The sequence below is a fragment of the Mauremys mutica genome, chromosome 14 (assembly GCF_020497125.1).
Source record: "Mauremys mutica isolate MM-2020 ecotype Southern chromosome 14, ASM2049712v1, whole genome shotgun sequence".
Taxonomy (NCBI): Eukaryota; Metazoa; Chordata; order Testudines; family Geoemydidae; genus Mauremys; species Mauremys mutica.
Window position 1 is genome coordinate 44,070,833 of NC_059085.1, and position 23,153 is coordinate 44,093,985.

At 45.3% G+C, this 23,153-nt stretch overlaps 1 protein-coding gene and 1 long non-coding RNA gene across 5 annotated transcripts in view; one reads left to right on the top strand and one right to left on the bottom strand.

Annotated features, from left to right (window-relative positions):
- Positions 1–177: 177 nt before the first annotated feature.
- On the bottom strand, positions 178–20,079 carry LOC123349424. Of its 4 annotated transcripts, XR_006573534.1 has the most exons (4): positions 19,675–20,079; positions 18,010–18,117; positions 3,386–3,477; positions 178–1,182 (listed from the first exon to the last, which is right to left on the bottom strand). It is a non-coding gene; the product is annotated as an uncharacterized LOC123349424 (long non-coding RNA). The 4 variants fall into 4 exon arrangements; XR_006573531.1 differs by lacking the exon at positions 178–1,182 and having other exon boundaries at positions 1,942–3,477; positions 19,675–20,075; XR_006573532.1 differs by lacking the exons at positions 178–1,182; positions 3,386–3,477 and adding an exon at positions 10,907–13,272 and having other exon boundaries at positions 19,675–20,075.
- Positions 20,080–20,217: 138 nt separating this feature from the next.
- NFAT5 (nuclear factor of activated T cells 5) overlaps positions 20,218–23,153 on the top strand; it is a 134,421-nt gene continuing 131,485 nt past the window's right edge. The window contains exon 1 of the mRNA XM_044987477.1: positions 20,218–20,521. Coding sequence (XP_044843412.1) covers positions 20,449–20,521 — 73 coding nt within the window. The 5' untranslated portion in view covers positions 20,218–20,448. The remainder of the gene's footprint in view (positions 20,522–23,153) is intronic.

Genomic DNA, 23,153 nt, shown 5'->3' on the forward strand with positions numbered 1-23,153 from the left:
AAACATCTGTATTGCTGCTAAAGCTGCAAAAAGGAAGCTAAAAAGCCCTCAAAATGTTATAAGATTAACATCTGAGTCTCTCTTCAAGTTGGCAAATATTGTTAATAGCTGGATCCAATTTATAAAAAGTTTGAGAACATGATTGAGAAGAAAACAGTTATTTTATTTTGGAACGATTAAAAAAAATTGACCTCTTCATCACAAGACAATCAGCATTGTATTATACAGACAGGGGAAGCATCTTGCAAATAATTTTCACTAACTCTGGTTTTCCTTTGATTAATGAGGGGGCCCTGAAATACTGTTCTAAGATATGTCACAACTGCTCTTTTCCAGGTGATTTAAAAAAAAAAAATTATTTCCTCCTTTATAAAAGGAACTCAGCAATTAACAATAGTCAACAATTTTCCCTGGAAGTCTGAATTTACAGAAGAATATGTTTGATCAGAAACGTTTACATTAATTTAATAAAATGTGCTAAGATTATTTTCTCAAAGTACTTCATAGCCTCAGAAGGTAACATTTCTTATTTCCTCATTTTATGTATAGTGAAATATGTCTTAAGTGACTTCAGGTATTTGGCAAAAAGTTGCTTGCTTCGTGGAGGCAGCTTAGTAAGAAGGGGCAGAGGTATACTCAGTATATTTGTGGATATTTTGGCATAGTCTTTTAAGACAGGGAGATGCCTAATAAGGGTAGACTCCTGTGCAGGTTCCACTGTACTATGTCAAAAGTTAATGTCCCCTCATTTCTAATACAGACAGATTTGGGGTTTTAATTTGATTATCTTGCTTATAAAGCTAAACTTCTAATACCCCATAATGCAAATGTGTACATTAGCCTCACTTAGGTTAGTGCATCTTGAGAAAATCAAGCTATATATTGTTTAAGGACAAAGTTAAAAAAAATGTTGGAGCTGTACATTCAACGAGGAAAAAAATACCATGGCCAAATTTTTCAAACTTAGGTTCCTAAAATTAGGCAGTTGAGTCCATCTTTAGCTACCTCAGCAGAAGTGACCACACCCATAACTTCCTCTGAAACTTATGGAAGCTGCATGAAAATAAAATGGCTTGATTTAGGTGCTAACTTTAAGCACCTGCCTTTCAAAATTCAGGTTTCCATCTGTAAGGGTCGTTTGTATATTCGCACAACAAGAGGTTTTGATGAGACTGGAATAAACTAAACAGATGAAAGGAAACATTAATTGTGACAGATAGTTGTATATAAGGTATAGCTTTAAGAACTCCCAATATTCAATTTTACAACAGCAAAATATACTGACAACAGCTAAAAAGCAAACATTCAAAGAGGAACAAATTAACAGCTCAGCCAGCTAGTGAATCAGCTATAGCAATGCTCCTTCTCAGCTCCTTCTCAGGGAAACTATAAAATAAAATAATAATACCAATCTCCTAGAACTGGAAGGAACCTTGAAAGGTCATTGAGTCCAGCCCCCTGCCTTCACTAGCAGGACCAAGTACTGATTTTTGCCCCAGATCCCTCAGTGGTCCCCTCAAGGACTGAACTCACAACCCTGGGTTTAGCGGACCAATGCTCAATCCATCATATGGATTTCCCAATTAGTCAGGGATGAGGGATTTGTCTCTTTTCTAATACTAAAGCAACAATATGACCTGCCTACCACTATTTACAACTAAACACTTACTAATATATCAGTTTGGTCCAGATGCCCTAGGACTGGCTGAGGCCCAGGAGCTACTGGGAATCATAGAATTATAGACTCATAGACTTTAAGGTCAGAAGGGACCATTATGATCATCTAGTCTGACCTCCTGCACATCACGGGCCACAGAATCTCACCCACCCACTCCTGTATCTGAGCCACTGAAGTCCTCAAATCATGGTTTAAGAACTTCAAGATGCTGAGAATCTTCCAGCAAATGACCCGTGCTCCATACTGCAGAGGAAGGCGAAAAACCCGCAGGGCCTCTGCCAATCTGCCCTGGAGGAAAATTCCTTCCCGACCCCAAATATGGTGATCAGCTAAACTCTGAGCAGGTGGGCAAGACTCACCAGCCAGACACCCAGGAAAGAATCTTAGAAATGCTTCATAAAGTCCCCTGACCCATGTCTACTCGGTATGCTTTATTAATTACGAGTAACTCTAGTGATCTGGAGTTCTTTGTGAAAATGTGGAGAGTTATCACAGCCCTTAAAACAACCCCAATGGCAGGGCATGTTACAGATGCTTCTGTGGATCTTGGGCTATGCCAGATACAACAAAAAATTCTATTCAAAATGTCTTGGATGCCACAGAGATTATGGAAAAAATGGGCCTTGTCCTCTAATGTTTGTTGGTGCTGCAATAAAGAAAAAGGAACCTGGCTGCATATGTTATGGGACTGTCTAAGAGTCAGGCAGCTAAGCAGAGAGATGGACATGAGAGTGAAAATAGTGCTTGGCTTCAGCTACCAAACCTCAGCTAAAAATAACACCCTATAGGTTATGTACCTACTACCCTGGGTTTAACTCCTCCACAAGACTTTGGTACTTGAGGCCTGGAGTGATTACCAAGTGCATGATTTTACAAAACTGGAGGAGCAGTGTATTTGGACCTGTCTGAGTTAGCAGCAAAAGAAAGTATTGCTTATTGATGTAGACAGCAATTATATGAATTTTGAAATTTTCACATGAATTATATGAAGAAATTTGGACCCTGTCTCTTGATACATTTGGATAAAGAATGGTGAAGCCTGATATTATTTGAGCTATTTGCATTCCACTTGGCCTCTCTGCTTTTTCCTTCCCTCTTCTTGCCACCCACCTTCTCTTTCCTTTGTTTGCCTATTTGTGTTTTTTTATTGTTATCCCCACCCCTAACATGTTATGGCTGTGTAATATTGTCTGGTCTTGCAGCTTTGACAAATTGTAAAGTTGCATAATTACACAATTTTCTTGGATATAGTATGAAATGTGGACTATTTGGTAACATATACAAGCTGTGTGTCATTTATCTATTTGTATTTTTTATGTTTCTTTAGGAAAATTAATAAAAAATAATCACAAAACCCAGAAGGGATGTGCACACCGAACCATTTGTTCCTCTCTTTCCCATGGTCAGTTGTGGGTATAGGGGTTGTTTCTCTCTGCCTGGAGAGATTTCTGTTATTTTTTTAAAAATCCCAATCTCCTTATTTATTAAGTTGTATTATAGTTAGCTAACTAGTTAGTGTTAGCTTGCAATATTACATAATTCATTTTTCCCCCAGATGCAGGATCGTCAAAGATCCAGATAACAATGATGGATTTAAGCAGGGTGCATCATGTATGTTCCTGGAGGCAAGTGTGCATGCCTTAGTACCCATGCTGCCAGAAGAAGTTCATTCCTTGGATTAGTGTTTGATGCATAGGACCATCATACCTCAAGCCCACACTGATAGCCACAGGTGGCTCTGTGCCTTCCCCAGAGTCTGAGTCCAGACACAGGATCAGTTCTGGAACAGCCTCCTGTCCCTGAGAAGAGACAAAGGGTCAGTTTAGATTGTAAACTCTTTGGAGGCAGGGACCCTATGTGTCCTGTGTTTGTACAGCACCAATCACAATGGGATCCTGATCCCTGACTGTGGCTCCTATGCACTACCATAATATATATAATAATAATCTTGGGAGCCACAATTAGATAGATCAAGTCCATGGCTTCAGTGCCTAGTCTTCAATAGGCATGAGACCACACTGGCTTAGAGGAGAGAGCCTTCCAGTCCCAGAACTTTATTAGTGCAGAAGCAGATATTGTCTTCTAAGGATCCCATTGGTCCAGGTCTTTCCTGAGTACTGAAGAAACCTGGTCCTAAGCAGATACTCACTTCTGTGCTGATGTAACCCTGACAGACCCCAGTTGTCTCTGCAGCTTAGTGCATGAGCCTCTACCGCATGAGCTAAAAGCCAGCTGTCTGGTAGCTAAGGCTGTAAAGCAGACTCCTTTTATCTCACTCTGTAAGTGGGCTCAGTGCCACTATATGGAACAGAACACCACACCCAGGAGGTGTGTAGGTTACACTGACACCAGATTCCATTGGTACTGGAGAGCTTTGTTGTGTTGGATTAAGCCAGTGCAGCTAACCCCCACCCCCATCCCTGCACCTCCCCCAGTACCAGGATCTTCCATAGTCAAAAAGACGCTGGTGCCATGCCATGAGGCTATCAGTGCAAAGACTTTGGGTATGTCTACATTGCAATTAAAAACTCGCAGATGGCCCTTGCCAGCTGACCTGGGCTCACTGGCCTTGGGCTGCGGGGATGTTTAACTACAGTGTAGATGTCTGGGCTCAGGCTGGAGCCCGGACTTTAGGACTCTGCAAGGTGGGAGGTAACAAAGCTCAAGCTAGAATGTCTACACCACAATAAAACAGCCCTGCAGCTCAATCCCTGCGAGCCTGTGTCAGCTGGCATGTGCAGCCATAGGTGTCTAATTGCAGTGTAGACTTACCGTTTGAGACAGCCTCCAAAGTCTCAAGTGCGTAAGAACGGCCATACTGGGTCAGACCAAAGGTCCATCTAGCCCAGTATCCTCTTCCGACAGTGGCCAATCCCAGGTGCCCCAATGGGAATGAACAGAACAGGGAATCATCAAGTGATCCATTCCCTATCACCTATTCCCAAATTCTTGCAAACAGATGCTAGGGACACCATCCCTGCCCATCCTGGCTAATAGCCACTGATGGACCTATCCTCCATGAATTTATCTAGTTCTTTTTTGAACCCTATTATAGTCTTGGCCTTCACAACATCCTCTTACAAGGCATTCACAGGTTGACTGTGTGATGTTTGAAAAAATACTTTCTTTTGTTTGTTTTAAACCTGCTGCCTATTAATTCCATTTGGTGACCTCTATTTCTTGTGTCATGAGAAGTAAATAACACTTCCTTATTTACTTTCTCCACATCAGTCATGATTTTATAGACCTCTTATATCCCCCCTTAGTCCATAGGCACCGAGTTCGTGGGTGCTCTGGGGCTGGAGCACCCATGGGGGAAAAACACACCGGCAGCTCTCCGCCCTGCCCTCCCCACCCCAGCTCACCGCCGCCTCCTCCCCTGAGCATGCCACGTGCCCACTATTCCCCCCTACCTCCCAACGCTTGCGCTGTGGAACAGGTGTTTCACGTGGCTGGGAGGGTGGGGAGAGGAGGGGGGACGCGGCGCGTTCGGGGGAAGAGGTGGGCCTGGGGTGGGGATTTGGGGAAGGGGTCCAATAGGGGCAGGGAGGGGGCGGAGGACTTTGGGGAAGGGTTTGGAATGGGGGGAGGGCAGGGGCGGGGAAAGGGTGGAGTTAGGGTGGGAGGGGGTGCGAGCACCCACCGGCATCAGGGAAAGTTGGCGCCTATGCCTTAGTCATCTCTTTTCCAAGCTGAAAAGTCCCAGTCTTATTAATCGCTCCTATAATGGAAGTCGTTTCATACCCCTAATCATTTTTGTTGCCCTTTTCTGAACCTTTTCCAATTCCAATATATCTTTTTTGAGATGGGGCAACCACATCTGCATGCAGTATTCAAGATGTGGGCGTACCATGGATTTATATAGTGGCAATATGATATTTTTCTGTCTTATTATCTATCCCTTTCTTAATGATGCCAACATTCTGTTCGCTTTTTTGACTGTTGCTGCACATTGAGTGGATGTTTTCAGCGAACTATCCATAATGACTCCAAGATCTCTGTCTTGAGTGGTAACAGCTAATTTAGATCCCATCATTTTATATGTATAGTTGGGATTATGTTTTCCAACGTGCATTACTTTGCATTTATCAATATTGAATTTCATCTGCTATTTTGTTGCCCAATTACGCAGTTTTGAGAGATCCTTCTGTAGCTCTTAACTGTCTGCTTGGGTCTTAACTCTTTTGAGTAGTTTTCATAGAATCACAGAATATTAGGGTTGGAAGAGACCTCAGGAGGTCATCTAGTCCAACCCCTGCTCAAAGCAGGACCAACACCAACTAAATCATCCCAGCCAGGGCTTTGTCAAGCCGGGCCTTAAAAACCTCTATGGATGGAGATTCCACCACCTCTCTAGGTAACCCATTCCAGTGCTTCACCACCCTCCTAGTGAAATAGTGTTTCCCAATATCCAGCCTAGACCTCCCCCACTGCAACTTGAGACCATTGCTCCTTGTTCTGTCATCTGCCACCACTGAGAACAGCCTAGCTCCAGCCCTTTTGGAACCCCCCTTCAGGTAGCTGAAGGCTGCTATCAAATCCCCCCTCACTCTTCTCTTCTGCAGACTAAATAACCCCTGTTCCCTCAGCCTCTCCTTGTAAGTGTGCCCCAGCACCCTAATCATTTTCATTGCCCTCTGCTGAACTCTCTCCAATTTGTCCACATCCCTTCTGTAGTGGTGGTGGAGGGGGAGTGGGGGACCAAAACTGGACACAATACTCCAGGTGTGGCCTCATCAGTGCCAAATAGAGGGGAATAATCACTTTCCTCGATCTGCTGGCAGTGCTCCTACTAATACAGCCCAATATGCCGTTGGCCTTCTTGGTAACAAGGGCACACTGCTGACTCATATCCAGCTTCTCATCTACTGTAATCCCCAGGTCCTTTTCTGCAGAACTGCTGCTTAGCCAGTCGGTCCCCAGCCCGTAGCGGTGCATGGGATTCTTCTTTCCTAAGTGCATGACTCTGCACTTGCCCTTGTTGAACCTCATCAGATTTATTTTGGCTCAATCCTCCAATTTGTTTAGGTTATTCTGGACACTATCCCTACCCTCCAGTGTATCTACCTCTCCCCCCATCTTAGTGTCATCTGTGAATTTGCTGAGGGTGCAATTCATCCCATCATCCAGATCATTAATAAAGATGTTGAACAAAACTGGCCCCAGGACCGATCCCTGTGGCACTCTGCTTGATACCGGCTGCCAACTAGACATTGAGCCGTTGATCACTACCTGTTGAGCCCGACAATCTAGCCAGCTTTCTATCCACCTTACAGTACATTCATCCAATCCATACTTCTTTAACTTGCTGGCAAGAATACTGTGGGGTTTGTATCATCTGCAAATTTTGCCACCTCACTGTTTACCCATTTTTCCAGGTTATTTATAAATATGTTGAATAGGACTGGTCTCAGTACAGACCCTTGGGGGACACCACTATTTATCTCTCTCCATTCTGAAAACTGACCATTTATTCCTACCTTTTGTTTCCTATCTTTTAACCAGTTAACAATGTATGAGAGGACATTCCCTCTTATCCCATGTGCATTTAGAAGATGCTACAGTGCCTCGCTGGCTGCCCTCAAAACCTGAGAGAAAGAAGTGCTCAAGGGTCCTCTGTTATGGAGTTCTTAACTCCTTCCATGGGCAGCAGGTATGATAGGCTGGGGGAGGCTGAGCCTCCCAAAACTGCCAGGTCTGACCCCACCCACACTCCGCCCCCAGTCCTCCTCTGGCTGCTTCCTGCTCTGTGGGTGGCTGTCTCTTCCCCTGTGCCATCATGGCCCTAGCTGGGGCTGGGGCCGCGCTGCCTGTCCTCCCGGTGCTCTGGAGCCAGTGGTTCACCCACCACCTATGGCTCCTTCCCAGAAGAAAAAACATCCCAATTAGTCCAAAGACTGTGTGGATGAGCTGTCTGCCCTGGTACCATGGTGTCAAGGGCTTCTCTTGCTCTGTCTATTGTTGATCTCTAGGATCCCAACTTCCTCTCCTTCATATGTAGCCAGTGTTCCATTACTGGAACATATAGTCATGCCCTTGCCTGCACACTCTTCTGGTCCAGAGAGTCAGCCTTAGCTGAGATCTCAGTTCCATGGGTTGTCCTGGTCAGTTTTGGAACTTCCTGGGGAAAACTGAGAGGCTTATTGGGACAGCTTGTATAGCAGAGAGGGACATCCCAGGGCTCTTGTTCTCCTTCAGTTGCTGTAGTCTCTTGAGGTATCCCACCTCAGTCTCTCTTCCTATGTAGTCTTACTGGCAGGGTCTTTCCTCTTACCCTTGAGAGTCTGGGGTGATTTAACAGATCAGCCATAAGACTCCTCCTCACCTTTCTGTCTCTCATATGACAACTATGTTGTTGTATTTGCTTCCCAGACCAGTAGAAACGTTTGCAGCACCATCCCCTCTGCTAGCCAGTACTCCTGACTACCTCTCTATTCAAGAAGTGGCACTGTCCATCTATAGACCTCTTCCTGTCAAACAGCAAAGTTTCTCTTGTTCTGCTTCAGAGCAGGGATGGACAGACTATCACCCATGTATTTTGGTTGAGAGCAGAACATAGAGAAAGCTTATATATTCTCATTGATTCCTTTAATCCCACCTGTGGTGAAAAAGATAGAACCCAGACATATTAGTTGTTCCAGTATGAGCCAGATAGTACTGACACATGCTTCTTCTCTGAGTGGCTCTGCATATTCCCACTTGTGGGGTATTTTGCCACATTGTTGTGCCCAACAGAAGAACCTTCTCCAAGCAGTGCCTGTTGGAGCACACATGAGCCCCATTTGACTTTCCCTGTGGTGTTTTTTAATGTTCTAGGGGAAAGATTATATAAGGGGGTGCTTCTCTCTCTCTACCGTCTCAGTTCCTTTCACCTGCTGTGCCAGACGGAAATGAACTGTGCTGGTCCTTCAGATCCGGAGTTTCTCCAGTTATAGTGCCTTGTTATAGCTGTTGTTCTTAGTATAGTTTTAGTATAAGGTAATTTATGTACAGTAGAATATAGATAGTTTAATATAACTTTCATAAGGCAATTCCATGTGTTATGGAGGAACTGCAGAAGAAGAAGAAGCTTAGCTTTAAGAGAGATGTTTCATTACCAGCTGTCATCCTGGTGTCAGATAAACGCATGAGGTGCCTTACATGCCTGGCAGGATGCTTTTTGTATGGGTGTTCTATTTGCCGGACTTTCATTCCCAGATTAAGAAGAGGCAGAACAGACACTGCTGCTGCTCAAGGAATCTCTGGCTGCTAAATCAACCGGTTCTGGAAGATCACTGGATCTGAAAACTACTAGGCCTGATTTGGCTTTGATGGCTTCTTTTAGCAAGGTTGAGTTCCAAGTCATTGGGTTCTTTATCAGTTCCAGTTTCTGATCCTTTAGCTAAAACGTCAAGGCTTTGAAGGCACCATTGATAGAAAAGGGTTGATGGCCTGCTAAGGAACCTAAAGCCATATTGATTCTGACTGTATTGGTTCCGAAGAAGCAGTTGAAGGAGAAGACAGCGACTGTTAGCAATGCCAGATCCAGCATGCCAGACTTACTGAATCTGTCTGAGTCTGACCTAGCCTCTAAGAGTCTGACTTTGAAATCTGGACCTTCCTCAGCTAACAATTGTGGCTGATGACCATCTTCCTGCACCTAAGGCCAGGTCTACATTAGGAAATTAGATAAGCATGACTGTATCGCTCATGGGTGTGAAAAATCCCCAACCCTGAGGGACAGTAAAACTGACCTAGCCCTGATCTCCCAATGACATAGCAACTGCCTCTTGGGGAGGTGGAGCTGCCTCTTAGCTCAGCTGCAGCATTTTAAGTGCAGACCTGCTCTAAACATTCCTCAGTCTTCCTCAGTTCCACAGTTTGCTTCATTGTCACTTGAAAAGGGGAGAAAATCAGAGGAGATAGACAGTTTTTTTCCTGACCCTTTTATGTCGCCTCCTCTTAAGACTCCTACAGACAGATCTTTCTCATCCTTTATTTCTTTTCACCCTAAGGTTCCACTGCTGTCTCCAGTGGGATCCATAGTGGATCTGAGATGGAGGATAGAGGATGATGGAGGAAGAATCAAGAGACCTAATTTGTCCTGAGTTATGTCTCCTTATACTTTTGCTCCTCCTATGGTATATTTCCAGATCCCTGCTGGAAGAGACTGGCAGCTCTGGTCTTCAAGTCCCTGTTGGAGTCCACCACCACAGTTACTGGGTCAACCTCCTTATGGATGGAGAGGTGAAGTTTAATCTGTTAAGGATCTGGTTACTCAACAGTTCTCAGATCCGGTTCTTCCATATCCGTTGGTAGCTCAGATGGTAGAAACTGATACGTTTCTGAAGAAGAGGATAAGGAGATCGCTACTCTTTTTGAACAGGAATAAATGGATAAGACTTTGATCCAGATGTATCATCCTATGAGTTTGTGGGCATAGCTTCTGTGTCCTCCCCCTCTGAAGATGCTTTCCAGTTCCATGACATTGTGGATCGCATAGTAGCCACATTAAATTTAAAATGTAAGATTCTGGATCAGTACCAGAGCAGGCACAGATGTAACATTTTAAAAAGTCTAAGGGAAAAGGTACTTATAGTAGATCTTCCTTGATTTGCTGGCCAAGACCCAAGCTCATAGTTCCATGTTTCTCCTGGAACAGTTGCTGGTATCCTCCTCCCTTCAGTACCAGGAACTGGAAGAGCTTCCCCCTAGGCATGAGTGAATGAAAACTAAGAAGGATTATTCTAATAAAAATTAAGTACTAATATGTAAAATTCAGTATAAATAAAATGAAATTGGAGCAATCTAGGGTTTGCTGAATCCTTTAATTCTAACATCTGCTTAATACAGAAGGTATATTTTATATCTGAGATTTAAAATTTGTATCTGTACGTGTGAGCTCATTCTGTGTAAAGGACTACCTTAGAAAATACACTAATCTGAATGAAGCAATGAGATTGTTCTGTAGCTCCCAGTAAGCATGGCATCCCAAAAGGCCCACAAGCACCGTGCTGCATAAAGCTCAGAATAGTTTTGTTTATTATTTTCTTCTATGCAAGGTCCAGAGGCCTACTTGTTGATCTTATGATTTGCAAAATTTCTCTCAGAAATGTCTCACTTACCCCAAACATGCAAGTGTATCAGGAGAGGAATATTCAACATGTGGGTTAACATGTCACTAGATAGTAGAAAGATCCAATTATAAAATAGATATGTATTTATAAAGAGAAGTACCAAAATAACTAAATTGTGCTGTGGAAGTTAACAGGTGTTTCTTTTAACTAAGTACAACCCTAAAATTTTAAATATTGCAATTTCAAAAATATCTTCTGATATCATTAAGGAATACAATTGCATGAATACTACTTTCATAGCACCTTTAACCTGAGGATCTCAGCAGTTTAGAAACATTAAACTTCTTGACACCCTTATTAACTATGTAAGTAATTCAATTCATTTTACAGAGGGAGGAAATTAAGCACAGCAAAGTGAAACAGTTTTCCCAAGGTCACGTGGTCCGACAGTGGCTGAGCTGGGGCAAGAACCTAGCAGGCTGACTCTCAGCCTTGCTTTAATCAATATATACTAACATGTAGAAGCTGAAATCCAAATGTCCAGAAAACAGATGCACATCTATGCACCTCATTTGTGTGTACAACTATTTACACACACCACAGCTTGTCATTTGCACTTGCAGTTGATGTAATTAATTATATGCATAAATTAGATATGCAGTTGAGCACATTTTTTGTGCATACAATACCATATGCTGTTTTCTGAAAAATGTGGGCCTGAGTTTAATTCCTAACTATTTGACTCAGAGGTGGCCAAAATATAGCTCACTGGAATCGGTAAGGTGGGTTTCGCTTGCCTTTGTGGCCTCTGTAGATTACTGGTACAGTCATACAATTCACCATCTTGATCCAGATGGATGCAAATTGCGCATATGGCCTTTAGCTGGTCCACATTTAGATGGTAAGAAACAGCTGAGAGTTTTCTTATTAGATTGCCCTTTTAATGCTAGCTTTTTCATAGAAGACCCATGTCTATCAGCATACATACTTTTTCTGTTTATTGAATAAATGCAAACCTTTTTAAGCTTCAGGAATGCAACAGGTTATTCATAATTATAATAATAATACCAGGTTCTATTCCTAAACAACTAACATTGAATCGCAACCCCGTTGATTATCCTGTTCCCCATGTCAAGTGCTGGGATATAAAGAGATTATCATTTAATGACAATGCTAATGAGAAGCATACTTTAAACACTGAATTGTAATCCTGATGCTTTGCAACAGCCTGGTAGCTGTGTCACATGTTCACCGGTGGCTCTTCTCAAGGGAGGCTGCTAGGAGAAAGTACTATAAAACAAGTTTCCTGCCAACCTCAGCAACTCTGCAAATCAGGAAGTGGTGACCTAGGAACAGGGTAACCATTGACAGACCCTAATAGTTTTCTGACAGTCTTTTCAAACACCATTGGAAAATAAAACACCTCCATATTCTCAGAGATTGCAAATGGAGTGAATATATTATGTATGCACTTGCTAATTTCCCCACATGATCCTAGTTTAGTGTCCTTCCCACTCACACCTGCTGCTATCCAACTGTTAACATGCATGCTTAATTATAATAAAGAGAAAATACATTACACTGAATACCTGATTTCTTAATTTTAAGTTTCTTGTTTCAGAAACTGGCGCATTAGTTGTTTTTGTGTGTTAGTAACATTTATTTAGTGTATTAGGAACACAAGAGGAAGGCGCACACAGACATTATCACATTTCACAGACATGAGAGAGGGAGAATAGACCCACCCATCAGGCTATCTTGATTACACCTCCAGTGATGTAAGATTGTTCATGGGCATTCAGGAGTTTTATGCAGTGCTCTTTTAACTGTCTCACAGAATGGGATTCCATTGGGAGATCATAGCATTGCTACCCATCTGGCTACGCGTCATTGCTACACATTATGGTTTCTGTGTCTGTGTACCATTTAGGGTTGCCAAGTGCACATTTTTTCACTGGAAAGTCCAGTCAAAAAGGGGACCTGGCAACCCTAAATGACACTCAAACCAAAATCTGTTTACTATGGGGCAGAAGGAGATGCTGGGTCATTAACTTGTGCCAGCCTCTGTTCAGCTGGGGCTGCCTCCTACTTGCAAGCAGGCTCCTTGAGACGATCCAGCAAGTGATGGGGATGGAGGCAAGAGGAGTGAGCAACAGGGGCGGGGCCTTGTGGGAAGAGGCAGAGAAGGGAGCAGGGCTTTGGGGGAAGAGGTGGAACAGGGGTGGGGACTCTGAGTCCAGTTACCAGCAATTAGAAAGGAGACCAGTCCACATACTGATCTCATTGTTAGTAAATTATGCCTGAAAATGTACCCATTTCTCTTTCCCCTTATATCTAGTTATGTCCCACAAGACTATCCTATATGATTCCTTTCCTTCCTTGATGCTTCCGCCCTTCAAATATGTCAAGGGTTCTCAAACTATTGTCTGAAAAGCCCATCTCTGTTGTCACCAGAATTCAACACTTTGAAAAACAACCAACAGGGAATGATTGTTAGTGGCTCTCCAACTTTTTCCATTCTCTCACTTACGAAGGTACCTGCAGAATGAAAAAATTGGAGAGCCTGTAACTTACCATATTTCTACACAATGTGTATGTCTACGCTATGAGCTAGAGGTGTGACTTCCAGCTAGTGTACACATATTTTCACACTAAAATCATAGTATAGTCAGGCAGAGGCACAGACTAGCTGCTCCAAATACAAATCTGCTGGGACCCTGAGGGTACAGTACTCAGGGCAGCCAGCCCATGTTGCCATTGCATGTGCTACTGTGGCTACACTACTATTTCTAGTGTGCTTGCTTGATGAGAGCTAGTGCAAGTATGTGTACATGAGCTGGGAATCACACCCCTTGCTCGCAGTGTAGACATAGCCTTAGTAACTGGTTAGCTGAGCTATGCTTATTTAATTCTTTTAATCTTCTCACAAATTAGTGTCTCCAGCCCCTACGTTTTTTTTTAGTTTTTTCTCTGAATTCTTTTCAGATTGCTTAATCTTTCTAGCACTAAGGGTGATCAGAACTAAATGCAATATTTCAGAGCCTCTGAAAGCCAAGGTTTTCTCCTCTCCCTCTTCCATGATATAACTGTACATATAGACAAAAAAACATTTTTGCTACAACAGCCCATTGCAAGTTCATATTTAATCTGCTATACACTGTCACCATTGGGTCTGGTCTCATCTTACTGCTTCTGAAACATCTCCTTCCCTGTTGGATTTGTGTTTTGTATTATTTCTCTCTGACGGTATTAGGCTCTATTTTTGTAGACTGAATCCCAGCACTATTTCTTGCCCATTTTCTAATCTTTCTAGGTCTCTTGATATTACTTCATTATTGTTTACAGCTATTCCCAATTGACTATTATTTATTACCCCTTCAAGTTCATTAATCCATCAAAGAAAGTTAAAGGCAACCAGGTCTTAAAGGTACTTTGAAGCACCTCTCTGGACACTTCCCCCAGTGCGATACATTGCCATTTATTGTTATTTGCTTATGGACTATTTTCAGATGTATTTCAGTTTGTAGGATGGTACTTATATCCAAGACATGTTGAATTACATTTTCAAGTACAATTTTGAGAGGTACTCTGTTAAATTCTTTCCTAAAATCTAGATAGAAGAAATAGTCTATGTTTTCTATGTTCATTAATTTTGTTAATTTGATTACAGAAAGCAATCAGGTTTGTTTTGCCTGGTTTTGATTGTATATTTTTCCTGGATTTCTGTGTCACCAAGGTGTTTACAGATTATTACATGCATTTCTAAGGTGCCTAACGCTATTAGTTTGGCAGATTTTTATTTTTGTTCTGATTTTTTTTCCTGAGTCCTAGAAATCAGCTTTAATGGATGATAAGTATAAGGACTGTGGCTATACTGCCCTCTTTAAGATTGTTACTGCATTTGTCTATTTTCTTCCTCCTCCAAGATTTGATAAGAATAATTGCCACTGGCTCAATAAATTCATTAGTTAATCTTCTTAGATCCCTGAGATTCATATTATCTGCGCCTGTTTATTTGTACAGTACTATGTATAGTCAGTTTTCCCACATCTTTCCTTACATGCTTTTATTGATAGTTAATGTAGGCACCCTTTACTATAAGGGCCTCTGAACTTAATTGGGTGTGTTCCAGTTGGGAAGATCCTGAGTGCTGCAATCCAACCTTGGAGACTACAATTCCCATAATGCCGAGAGAGAGAGAGAGAGACTAACTTCCTCTTATAGTCTAGCCAGGTAGAGCATGCAGTGGGCTCCATTTGGGGAGAGGAGCTGAGATTGCTTGATGGAGTTTTGTCCAAACCAGGACCTGCTGATTGAAAGCCAGAAGCTGCCACTGAGAGCCTGCTTGGGCTTTGACCAACCAGGGAGCCACAGAGGCTGTTGGTGGCTTCACTGGAGCCAGGGCAGAGGCTGTTGCTGTGCCCAGAACTGACTGAGGAGGGCCTCCAGTGAAGGCAATGTGAGTAGGCACCACCCTTGTTTGGGAAAATACTTGCAAGGGAAGGGGGACAGTGAAGAGACTGTAAGGGGTTGTCTAGGTCTGAGAAGAGGTGGAATGGACTTGTTATGTAACCAGACCCAAGGTTGCTGACACCTGGTTAAAACAATTCCCATCTTCAGAGGGGTTGTGCAGTTTGGAATGATTCCAAATTAGAATTGCTCTGCCTCCTGTTGCCTTGCCTGGACTGATTCACTGAACCAACACATTGCTGTCCCCAGCTTCAACATCCTCAGGCGCACCCATGCAAGCGGTTAGACCTCTGAAATCCAGAGGAGAGTTCACTCAGGGGTGGGGTAAATGAGGGCAGTGTAAATGCAAGTTAGATAAATTTCATTTACTACTGTAAACTGTATTTGTTAATTGATTTATTGAACTGGCCTCTGCTGATTTAAATTAGTGGTGACATTTAATCTCAGTATTATCATGTTTTCTTAAATTGTTAAGTAAAGATGTGTTAACTCCAATCTAAGTGTATATTGTTTAGAATTGGTATTTTTGAGTTAGACTCATTGCTTGGATTAGTTTAGATTTATTTCAGGAGGCTCCCAAGGCACACCATTGAGTGTGTACAGGGCCCAGCCAGGCCGAAGCACCGCCAATTTTAATTTCCTTTACAAGTAAAAGGACTGCAGCAGAGGGGTGGATAGAGGATTCCCACCTATCCATCATCATCACTAGGATACTCAGGATCTCCTTTACTGTCAACAGCATCAGGCACCCGGGCACACAGGTGACTGTTGCCTGCTCCCAAGTAACACAGGGAGGAAAGGGGGGTTACACTATATTCATAAAGTCTGTATTTATTTTTCTATACTAGTCATTTGTTTAAAGATAGAATTTTGAGAAGTAGGTCAGTAGGTCAGCCACTTTAGGCAGGCTCATTAAAATGCCTTTTTAAATGTTTGTATTTTTAATTTATTCTCTTCAGCCTTGTTCACACTTACAGCGGTGTACAGGGTATATGTAGTGACACGCAGCAGTGAAAGGCTCTGGCAGCAGGGAAGGCTCCAGGAACTCCCACTGCTCTCCCACAGCCAGAGCCTTTCACTGTGCAGGAAAAGACTCCAGCAGCCGGGAAGCTGCAGACCACTACAGTGCTAAAAATAGCAGCATAGAAATGGGAGGCACTGCTCTGGCATGTGGCAAGAGTTCTGACATTTCTGTACTCGATTCACCTAAGCAATGCCTCACTGTCTTCACTGCTATTTATACTTGTGCTAGCTGGGCATGCAGTCTCTGTACTCAATATGTTGCCCTTAGTGTAGACATATCTTCTTAATATGAAGTTCAGTGGTATTTTTGTTTTGCTGCCCTCAGCTTTCTTCTTTTACCTTGAAATTTTGTATGGTACAGTCTTCTTTTGTTCCCGTTTCCATTGCAGCTTCTCATTACTTTGGATCAGTGTCTTGTGCATCCACACTCACTGCCTCTCTTTTCTCATTTCTTCTTCATCAGAGGAATTGTAATCTCCATTAAGAAGTCTTGAGATTCCTCAGCCTTCTTTCACATTGGTGAATTTTAATACTTTACATCACCTATTATTCACTAAGTTTCTTAATTCCCCAATATTTGCTTTCTTGAAATCCATACCTTCTGTGAACACAGTCTTTCTTCAGTATGTTTATTTCAAATATACTTTGGTCACTAGTTTCAACACTTCCCTGTTTACTTTCTCAATAGTTTTTCTCCCTCTTAGTAGAAAATTTCCCAGGAGTTTGCATCTCTGCCTGGATACCATGCTCTTGGCATAATGAAGTTTTTCACTAGAGAAAACTTGGGAATCTTAGTTTTAATTATACTTGTCATTCCAGACTTCTGGGTAGTTGATTATGCTATCCTGTGGTTTCTCCTGCACCTTGATGATCCAAGCATTTTTCACTCACACTTGGCTCATTTTAGTGCTCTTCCACAGATTTTGTATGGTACAGTCTTCTTGGTACAGCCAATTGCAGTGTCATTCCCCCTCCCCAATTCTCGTATCTTTTCTAAAAGTACGTATGCTCTTAGCTGCTTGTTAAAATCAAATTTTCAAAACCCCAGGCAAGTCATTTAAACTCCGTGCTGAAGTTTCCCTATTTTGATATTATTTAGAGAATAACTTTGTCTTTGTAAAGCCCTTTGAGATCCTCAAATGTGAAGTATGGTTTTCTTTGCCAAGCGTGAAGCACACTTTTTTTTTCCCACTTGGTGCTACCTCTTCTCTTTTTCCCTTTCCTGAATTGATTGATAACCATAATGTTGATATTATACCTATGAGAAACATCCCATCAGCTTTGTGATGCCATCTAGGTTGTGTCCTCTGTGAAGGCGTTGAATACTGTGGCTCCTCTTTATACAGCATGCAGACAAGCCTCAGAAAACACTTATTTTAGAAAAGGCTCAATAGCATGAACAAGCTATTATGTGCCCCCACCCTCCTTTTTTTCCCCCTCCAGTGTTTCTTTTTCTCTGATAGGTCACCCATTCTCTTGCATTTTTTCAACTTTCATGGACAGGGCTCTCTTATCCACAGCTGTACTAGTACATATAATTTATTTGGGATACAAGATACCAACTAGTTGCATGGAGAAGGACCAAGCATGATATCCTTGTAAAGAATGAAAGCTCAAAGTTGCTAGTTTTAAAAACAAATAGTAATTTTGGGGCCTTTGTAGCTAGGGTGACCAGATGTCCTGATTTTATAGGGACAGTCCTGATATTTAGGGCTTTTTCTTATATAAAGGCCTATTACCCCCCACCCCCATCCCAATTGTTCACACTTTCTGTCTGGTCACCTTATTTGTAGCATCTACCCTCACAGATCAGCGGTTTAGTAGGAGTCATGAGGCTGATTGTCATGAGGACCAGATTCAGCAGTTCAAGAGATGGAGGCCTGGAACATCCTGTTTAATTAAAGACAAAAAAAAAAACTAGCAGCACATGGGCTGACATACAATTCTATGGTAGATTGTGGTACAAGGGATGCCATTTACAGAGCGCTGACACACAGAATAATAGGTACTATGCTGACTTGATAAACTTTTTGTGCTTAAGTTGAATATTAGTAACGTCTTCATTCTAACCTAAACCTTATCAACCCTTCCGGATTTCATGGGGAAAAACCAGTCCATGACAAGTTCTAACATATCACAGGAAATCAGGTTTGAAGTAGAGACATAAACTTCAACCTCCAGCAAATGTGGTATTTTTCTACAGCTCTGGAATGGTTTTCCTCCAGCTTCTTCAATCAGCTTTGAGTGATTTCCTTCAAACTCTTGCTGGGGGGAGAAAATTTAGCTCTTATGGTCTGTACCTGAGTGTGAAAAGCTACAGCATAAGAGGAACAAAGATTCCCACAGCCTTACCTATGTGGGTCCTCTAGCGCTCTCTCACCTTTGCCTGGTGGCAGCTAGCATTCCCACCTTGTTCTGCTTTTACCTCTTTCATTCCCACATCAGGGATGGTTTAGTCAGAGTGGCCAAATGTGCATCAGAAAGGGGCCTTACTTCACCAGAGACCATCTGCCCCAGAGCTGCACAGGATCAGAGAGGAGCTGCTTCATGCTTGTCAGGCTACATGACAACATAAAGCACCAGGGGATTCACCTAGGGTGATGAGGTGTCCCTTTTTTGACCAGAACAACCGGTGGAAAAGAGACTTTGGCAGCTCCAGTCAGTGGGGCTGCCCAGCTAAGGCAGGCTAGTCTCTACCTGTTCTGACACTGCGCTGTACCCTAGAAGCAGCCAGCAGGTTTGGCTCCTAGGCAGAGGGAGGGGGGCAGGGGTGCCATGGGGCTCTGTGTGCTGCCCCTGCCCCAAGCACTGGCTCTGCACTCCAGCCACTGGGAGCTGGGGGGGGAGGGTGGTGTCTGTGGGCAAGAGCAGTGTGCAGAGCTGTTTGCATGCCTCCGCCCAGGAGCCAGACCTGCTGCGAGCTGCTTCTAGGGCACAGTGCAGTCCACGGTGCCAGGACAGGCAGGACACCTGCCTTAGCACTCCCGGTCTGGCGCTGACCCAGAGCTGCCAGAATTAAGCCTGTGCCCCAGCCCAGAGCCCCCCCCACACACACTCTGAGCTCCTCATCCCCAGCCCCACCTCAGAGCCAACACTCCCAGCCCAGAACCCTCACCCGCTCCCACACCCCAACCCCCAGCACTCTCCCCCATTCTAAATCCCTTGGCCCCACCCCCAACCTGGAGTCCCCTCCTGCACCCCAAACCCCTGCCCAGAGCCCCCTCCCACACCCCAAAGCCCTCATTTGTGCCCCAGCCCGAGTCCTCTCCCCCTCCCATGCCCAGTGGAAGTGGGTGAGGGGAGTGAGCCATGAGAGGGAGGAGTGTGGAGGGGGTGTGTGACTAGGGTGTTTGGTTTTGTGTGATCAGAAAGTTGGCAACCCAAGCGTCACCCCAACTCCCCCTTTCCCCCATGGCTGCTTGAGGCACAAGGCAAGATCCCTCCTACCTATGGGGTCACTGGCAGTCTCCGTCTGTCCCCGCTGCACAGCCCCCTGCGCATCCAGGGTCCGCCTCGGGCTGCCCCGCCTGCCCCCTCACCCCGCCTGCCCCCTCAGCTCCGCAGCTGTTCTCGACGCTTCGCTCTCTCCCGGCCCAGGCCCAGCTCAGGCTCTTCTCGCCTCCTCCCTCCGTTCAGTCACACGGACCCGGCTGCTCGCTCGCTCGCTAGTAGTACATCTCCCACAGCGTCCAGAAGCTGCGCATGCGTAGAACCTCACTCGCCGCCCGCCCGGTATTTGAGCACGAGACCCCCTCACCATGGGGGCCGTTGGCAGACACATGCGCAGAACGACACAACTAGCGAGTGGAAAATGGGCAAAGCCTGAGTAGGTCAGTCTACGCATGTGCAAAATAGCTGACCTGCGGCTCTTCCCGTTCTTACTCCCCCTCCCCCGGCTCCCCTCGGGAGCGCATGCGCACGTCGCCCGATCCGTTGTTCTCGATGTGCGCCACCCCTCCGGAGCCCTGTCGGTTGACGCATGCGCAGAGCAGTAACGGAGGGGGCGGTCTGGACCGTTCCGTTGGCAGCAGCCGGATTCCTGTCAGCGGCGGCCGAGCCCGATCCTGACAGCGCGTGAAGCCCCTGGCCTAGCCCGGCCCGCAGTGAGCGCGGCGCGCCCTCTCGGCTCCCGGGGTCTCCCTTCCCCACGCCGGGGCGGCGCAGGCAGCAGCGCCCCTCCTCCCGGCGGCCCCCGAGCCCCCGCCGGGCCGCGAAGCTGCGATGCCCTCGGACTTCATCTCTCTGCTCAGCGCCGACCTCGACCTCGAGTCCCCCAAGTCTCTCTACTCCAAGGGTGAGTGCGGGGGGCGGGGCTCCGGGCCGCGCTTCCCCCGCGGGCCGCGGCCCCCACCGCCCGGCGGGCCGCAGCTCGCCCCAGAGCAGCGCCGAGGCTGCCGAGAGCTGGCCCCGGTCCTCGCCCCGCGGGGCCCCAGCTTGGCGGCCGGGCCCGTCCCAGGGAGACCTGCCAGGTGTGGAGCGCCCGGCTCGCAGGGATGCTGCCCGCCGCGGGGATCCCCGGGAAGCCCCGGCCCCAGCGCCAGCGAGGCGCTGAGATTGCAGCGGGGCTGCTCAGGCTGCATTCCTGGCCCGGACACAGTAGCCTCAAGAATGTGTCCCGACAGGTTTGTGCGCAAGGGACGCAGCAGCCGGCCCGCCGCGATATCCGCTATGTGATCAGACCCGTGGGCTGAGGCTGAGGCTGAGGCTTCTCTCCCTGGCCGGGGCGCAGCTGGGCGACTACCTCTGACTTCCCACTGCCAATTCGGAGTGTGCCTGGCAGGCACGCAGACTGTGTGTGTAAACAGTACTGAAGCTGACATGTTGGCTACCTGCTGGCCTAGGTAGAACGTCTTGGTTGTGACTACAAAACCAGTGGATAAAGGGGGAATGGAAACACAGTTTATTTGGATTGTCATAAAGCTGCTGACTAACTCAATGATAAAAACGTTCTTAAATAAACAGAGTCGTTTGAGGGAAAGAGGTGGAATTCTGTCGTGAAGTAGAAACTGGCTAAGAGTCAAAAAACAAATAATAATTGGAGATATACCAATCTCCTAGAACTGGAAGGGACCTCGAAAGGTCATCGAGTCCAGCCCCCTGCCTTCACTAGCAGGACCAAGCACTGATTTTTGCCCCAGCTCCCTAAGTGGCCCCCTCAAGGATTGAACTCACAACCCTGGGTTTAGCAGGCCAATGCTCAAACCACTGAGCTCTCGCGCCCCAAAAAGAGTTGAAATACATGGTTAATTTTCAACATGGCAAGAGAGTTTATGGTGCCCAGCTTTGAGCTAGGACTAGTATTTACTCTGTTAACAGGGGATTTGGAAAAGGGAGTGAACAGAGAGGTGGCAAAGTTTTCAGATGATACCTACAGTCTATTTGGATAGTCAAGATGATAAAAGAATGTATGGAACGTCAGAGCTGTGCTAGGTGAATGCGTGGCCTGATGTCATGTGAAAGTCCATGTTGGCAAACATATGGTAATAAGGAAATGTACAGTGGAAGGAATAAGTTGAGCTACATGTACACATAATTGATTGCTAAACTCACTTTTAAATTAAAGATTTGGGTGTTGCTGTGGGCAGCTTAATAAAATATCTGATCATTGTGCAGCAGAGACATACAAAATACAACTTTTGTATAAAAGGGTAGAAAATACTGAGCATATTTTGCTGCTATATATTATGTCCAAGTAAAATAAATATTAAACTGGAATTAAGGTACCTTAACCAGTACCCAGTTTTTGAAAGGGAAAAACATCACAGTAATGATGTTATCCCCAAAACAAATGTAATAAACCCAGAAAATGCTGTCCTAAGACCAAACTTAAAAGAAATCCAAACAAGGTATGGAAATACATAGTTAAGGCACTCAAACAGCTGTAACTCATAGTGGTGCCATTCAGTAACCGTAGAATTGTGACTAGTACGTAATAGTGTTTGTAGTACCAGATTAGATTTAAATGATTTTTAGACATTGAATTTTAATTTTTCCCCTTATGTCACTACGGGGTGGTGTTCAGGTTGTTTGGATGCCTTAACTGTGTATTCCAATTTGCCTCAGTCCTAGTGAGAACAATAGCAGGTGGTAGACGTTTTGAAAGAGAGTTCACAGGTTATGTTGTCATCAGGGGTTCTCAACTTTGCTCTCTCTGAGGCCCCCCTCAACATGCTATAAAACTCCAGGGCCTGGTGCGGGGTGGTGCTCGGAGCAGGGGCCTTGGGGTTATGTGTAGTTTGACTTCTGTTGGGGGGGGGGGAAGGGGCCAGCGGGGCTCAAGCCACCTCCACATAGTGGGATCCAGGGAGGGAGTGCCATCTCCACCTCCTGACTCACCTCAGCAGGGCACCAAGCCTGTCTGGGTTGGAGTAGGGGATGCAACTGAAAATTATAACTCAAAGGTGGGGGGCTTAGCTCAAAAAGTTTGAAAACAGTTTAGGGTGCAAGGAGGGGGTAGCTAGGGGCTGTGTGTACACGGGGTGGTTATAGGTGTGTGGGGGGATTAGGGGCTGTGTGCAGGCAGGGGGGTAGCTAGGGGCTGTGTGCGGGCAGGGAGTAGTTCAGGGTACAGGAAGGGTGTAGCCTCCGGGTGTAGGGAGAGGGGCATTAGGGGCTGTATGCTGGGAGGACTCCCTGTTCCTGGAGGGATCTGCCAGCCAGCCACGGAGCTGGGTGTCCCCACCTGGGGGGCTCTTACCGGCTGCCTCTGGGGAATAAAGGAGGCTGGGAGCTGAGGAGCAGCTTCAACCTGGGGCATCAGCAGGAGAGGAGGGAACGCTGCCACTGCCTATTCCATGGCACCAGCGAGAGCAGCAGTTGCCCCTCACTGCCTGGCTGCGACTTCCACCTCTGACCGGGCCAGGGGGCGGGGAGAAGAAATGGGGGAGGTGGAGGTGTGGAGCTGCCCCCAGTGCCTCTTAGCTTCA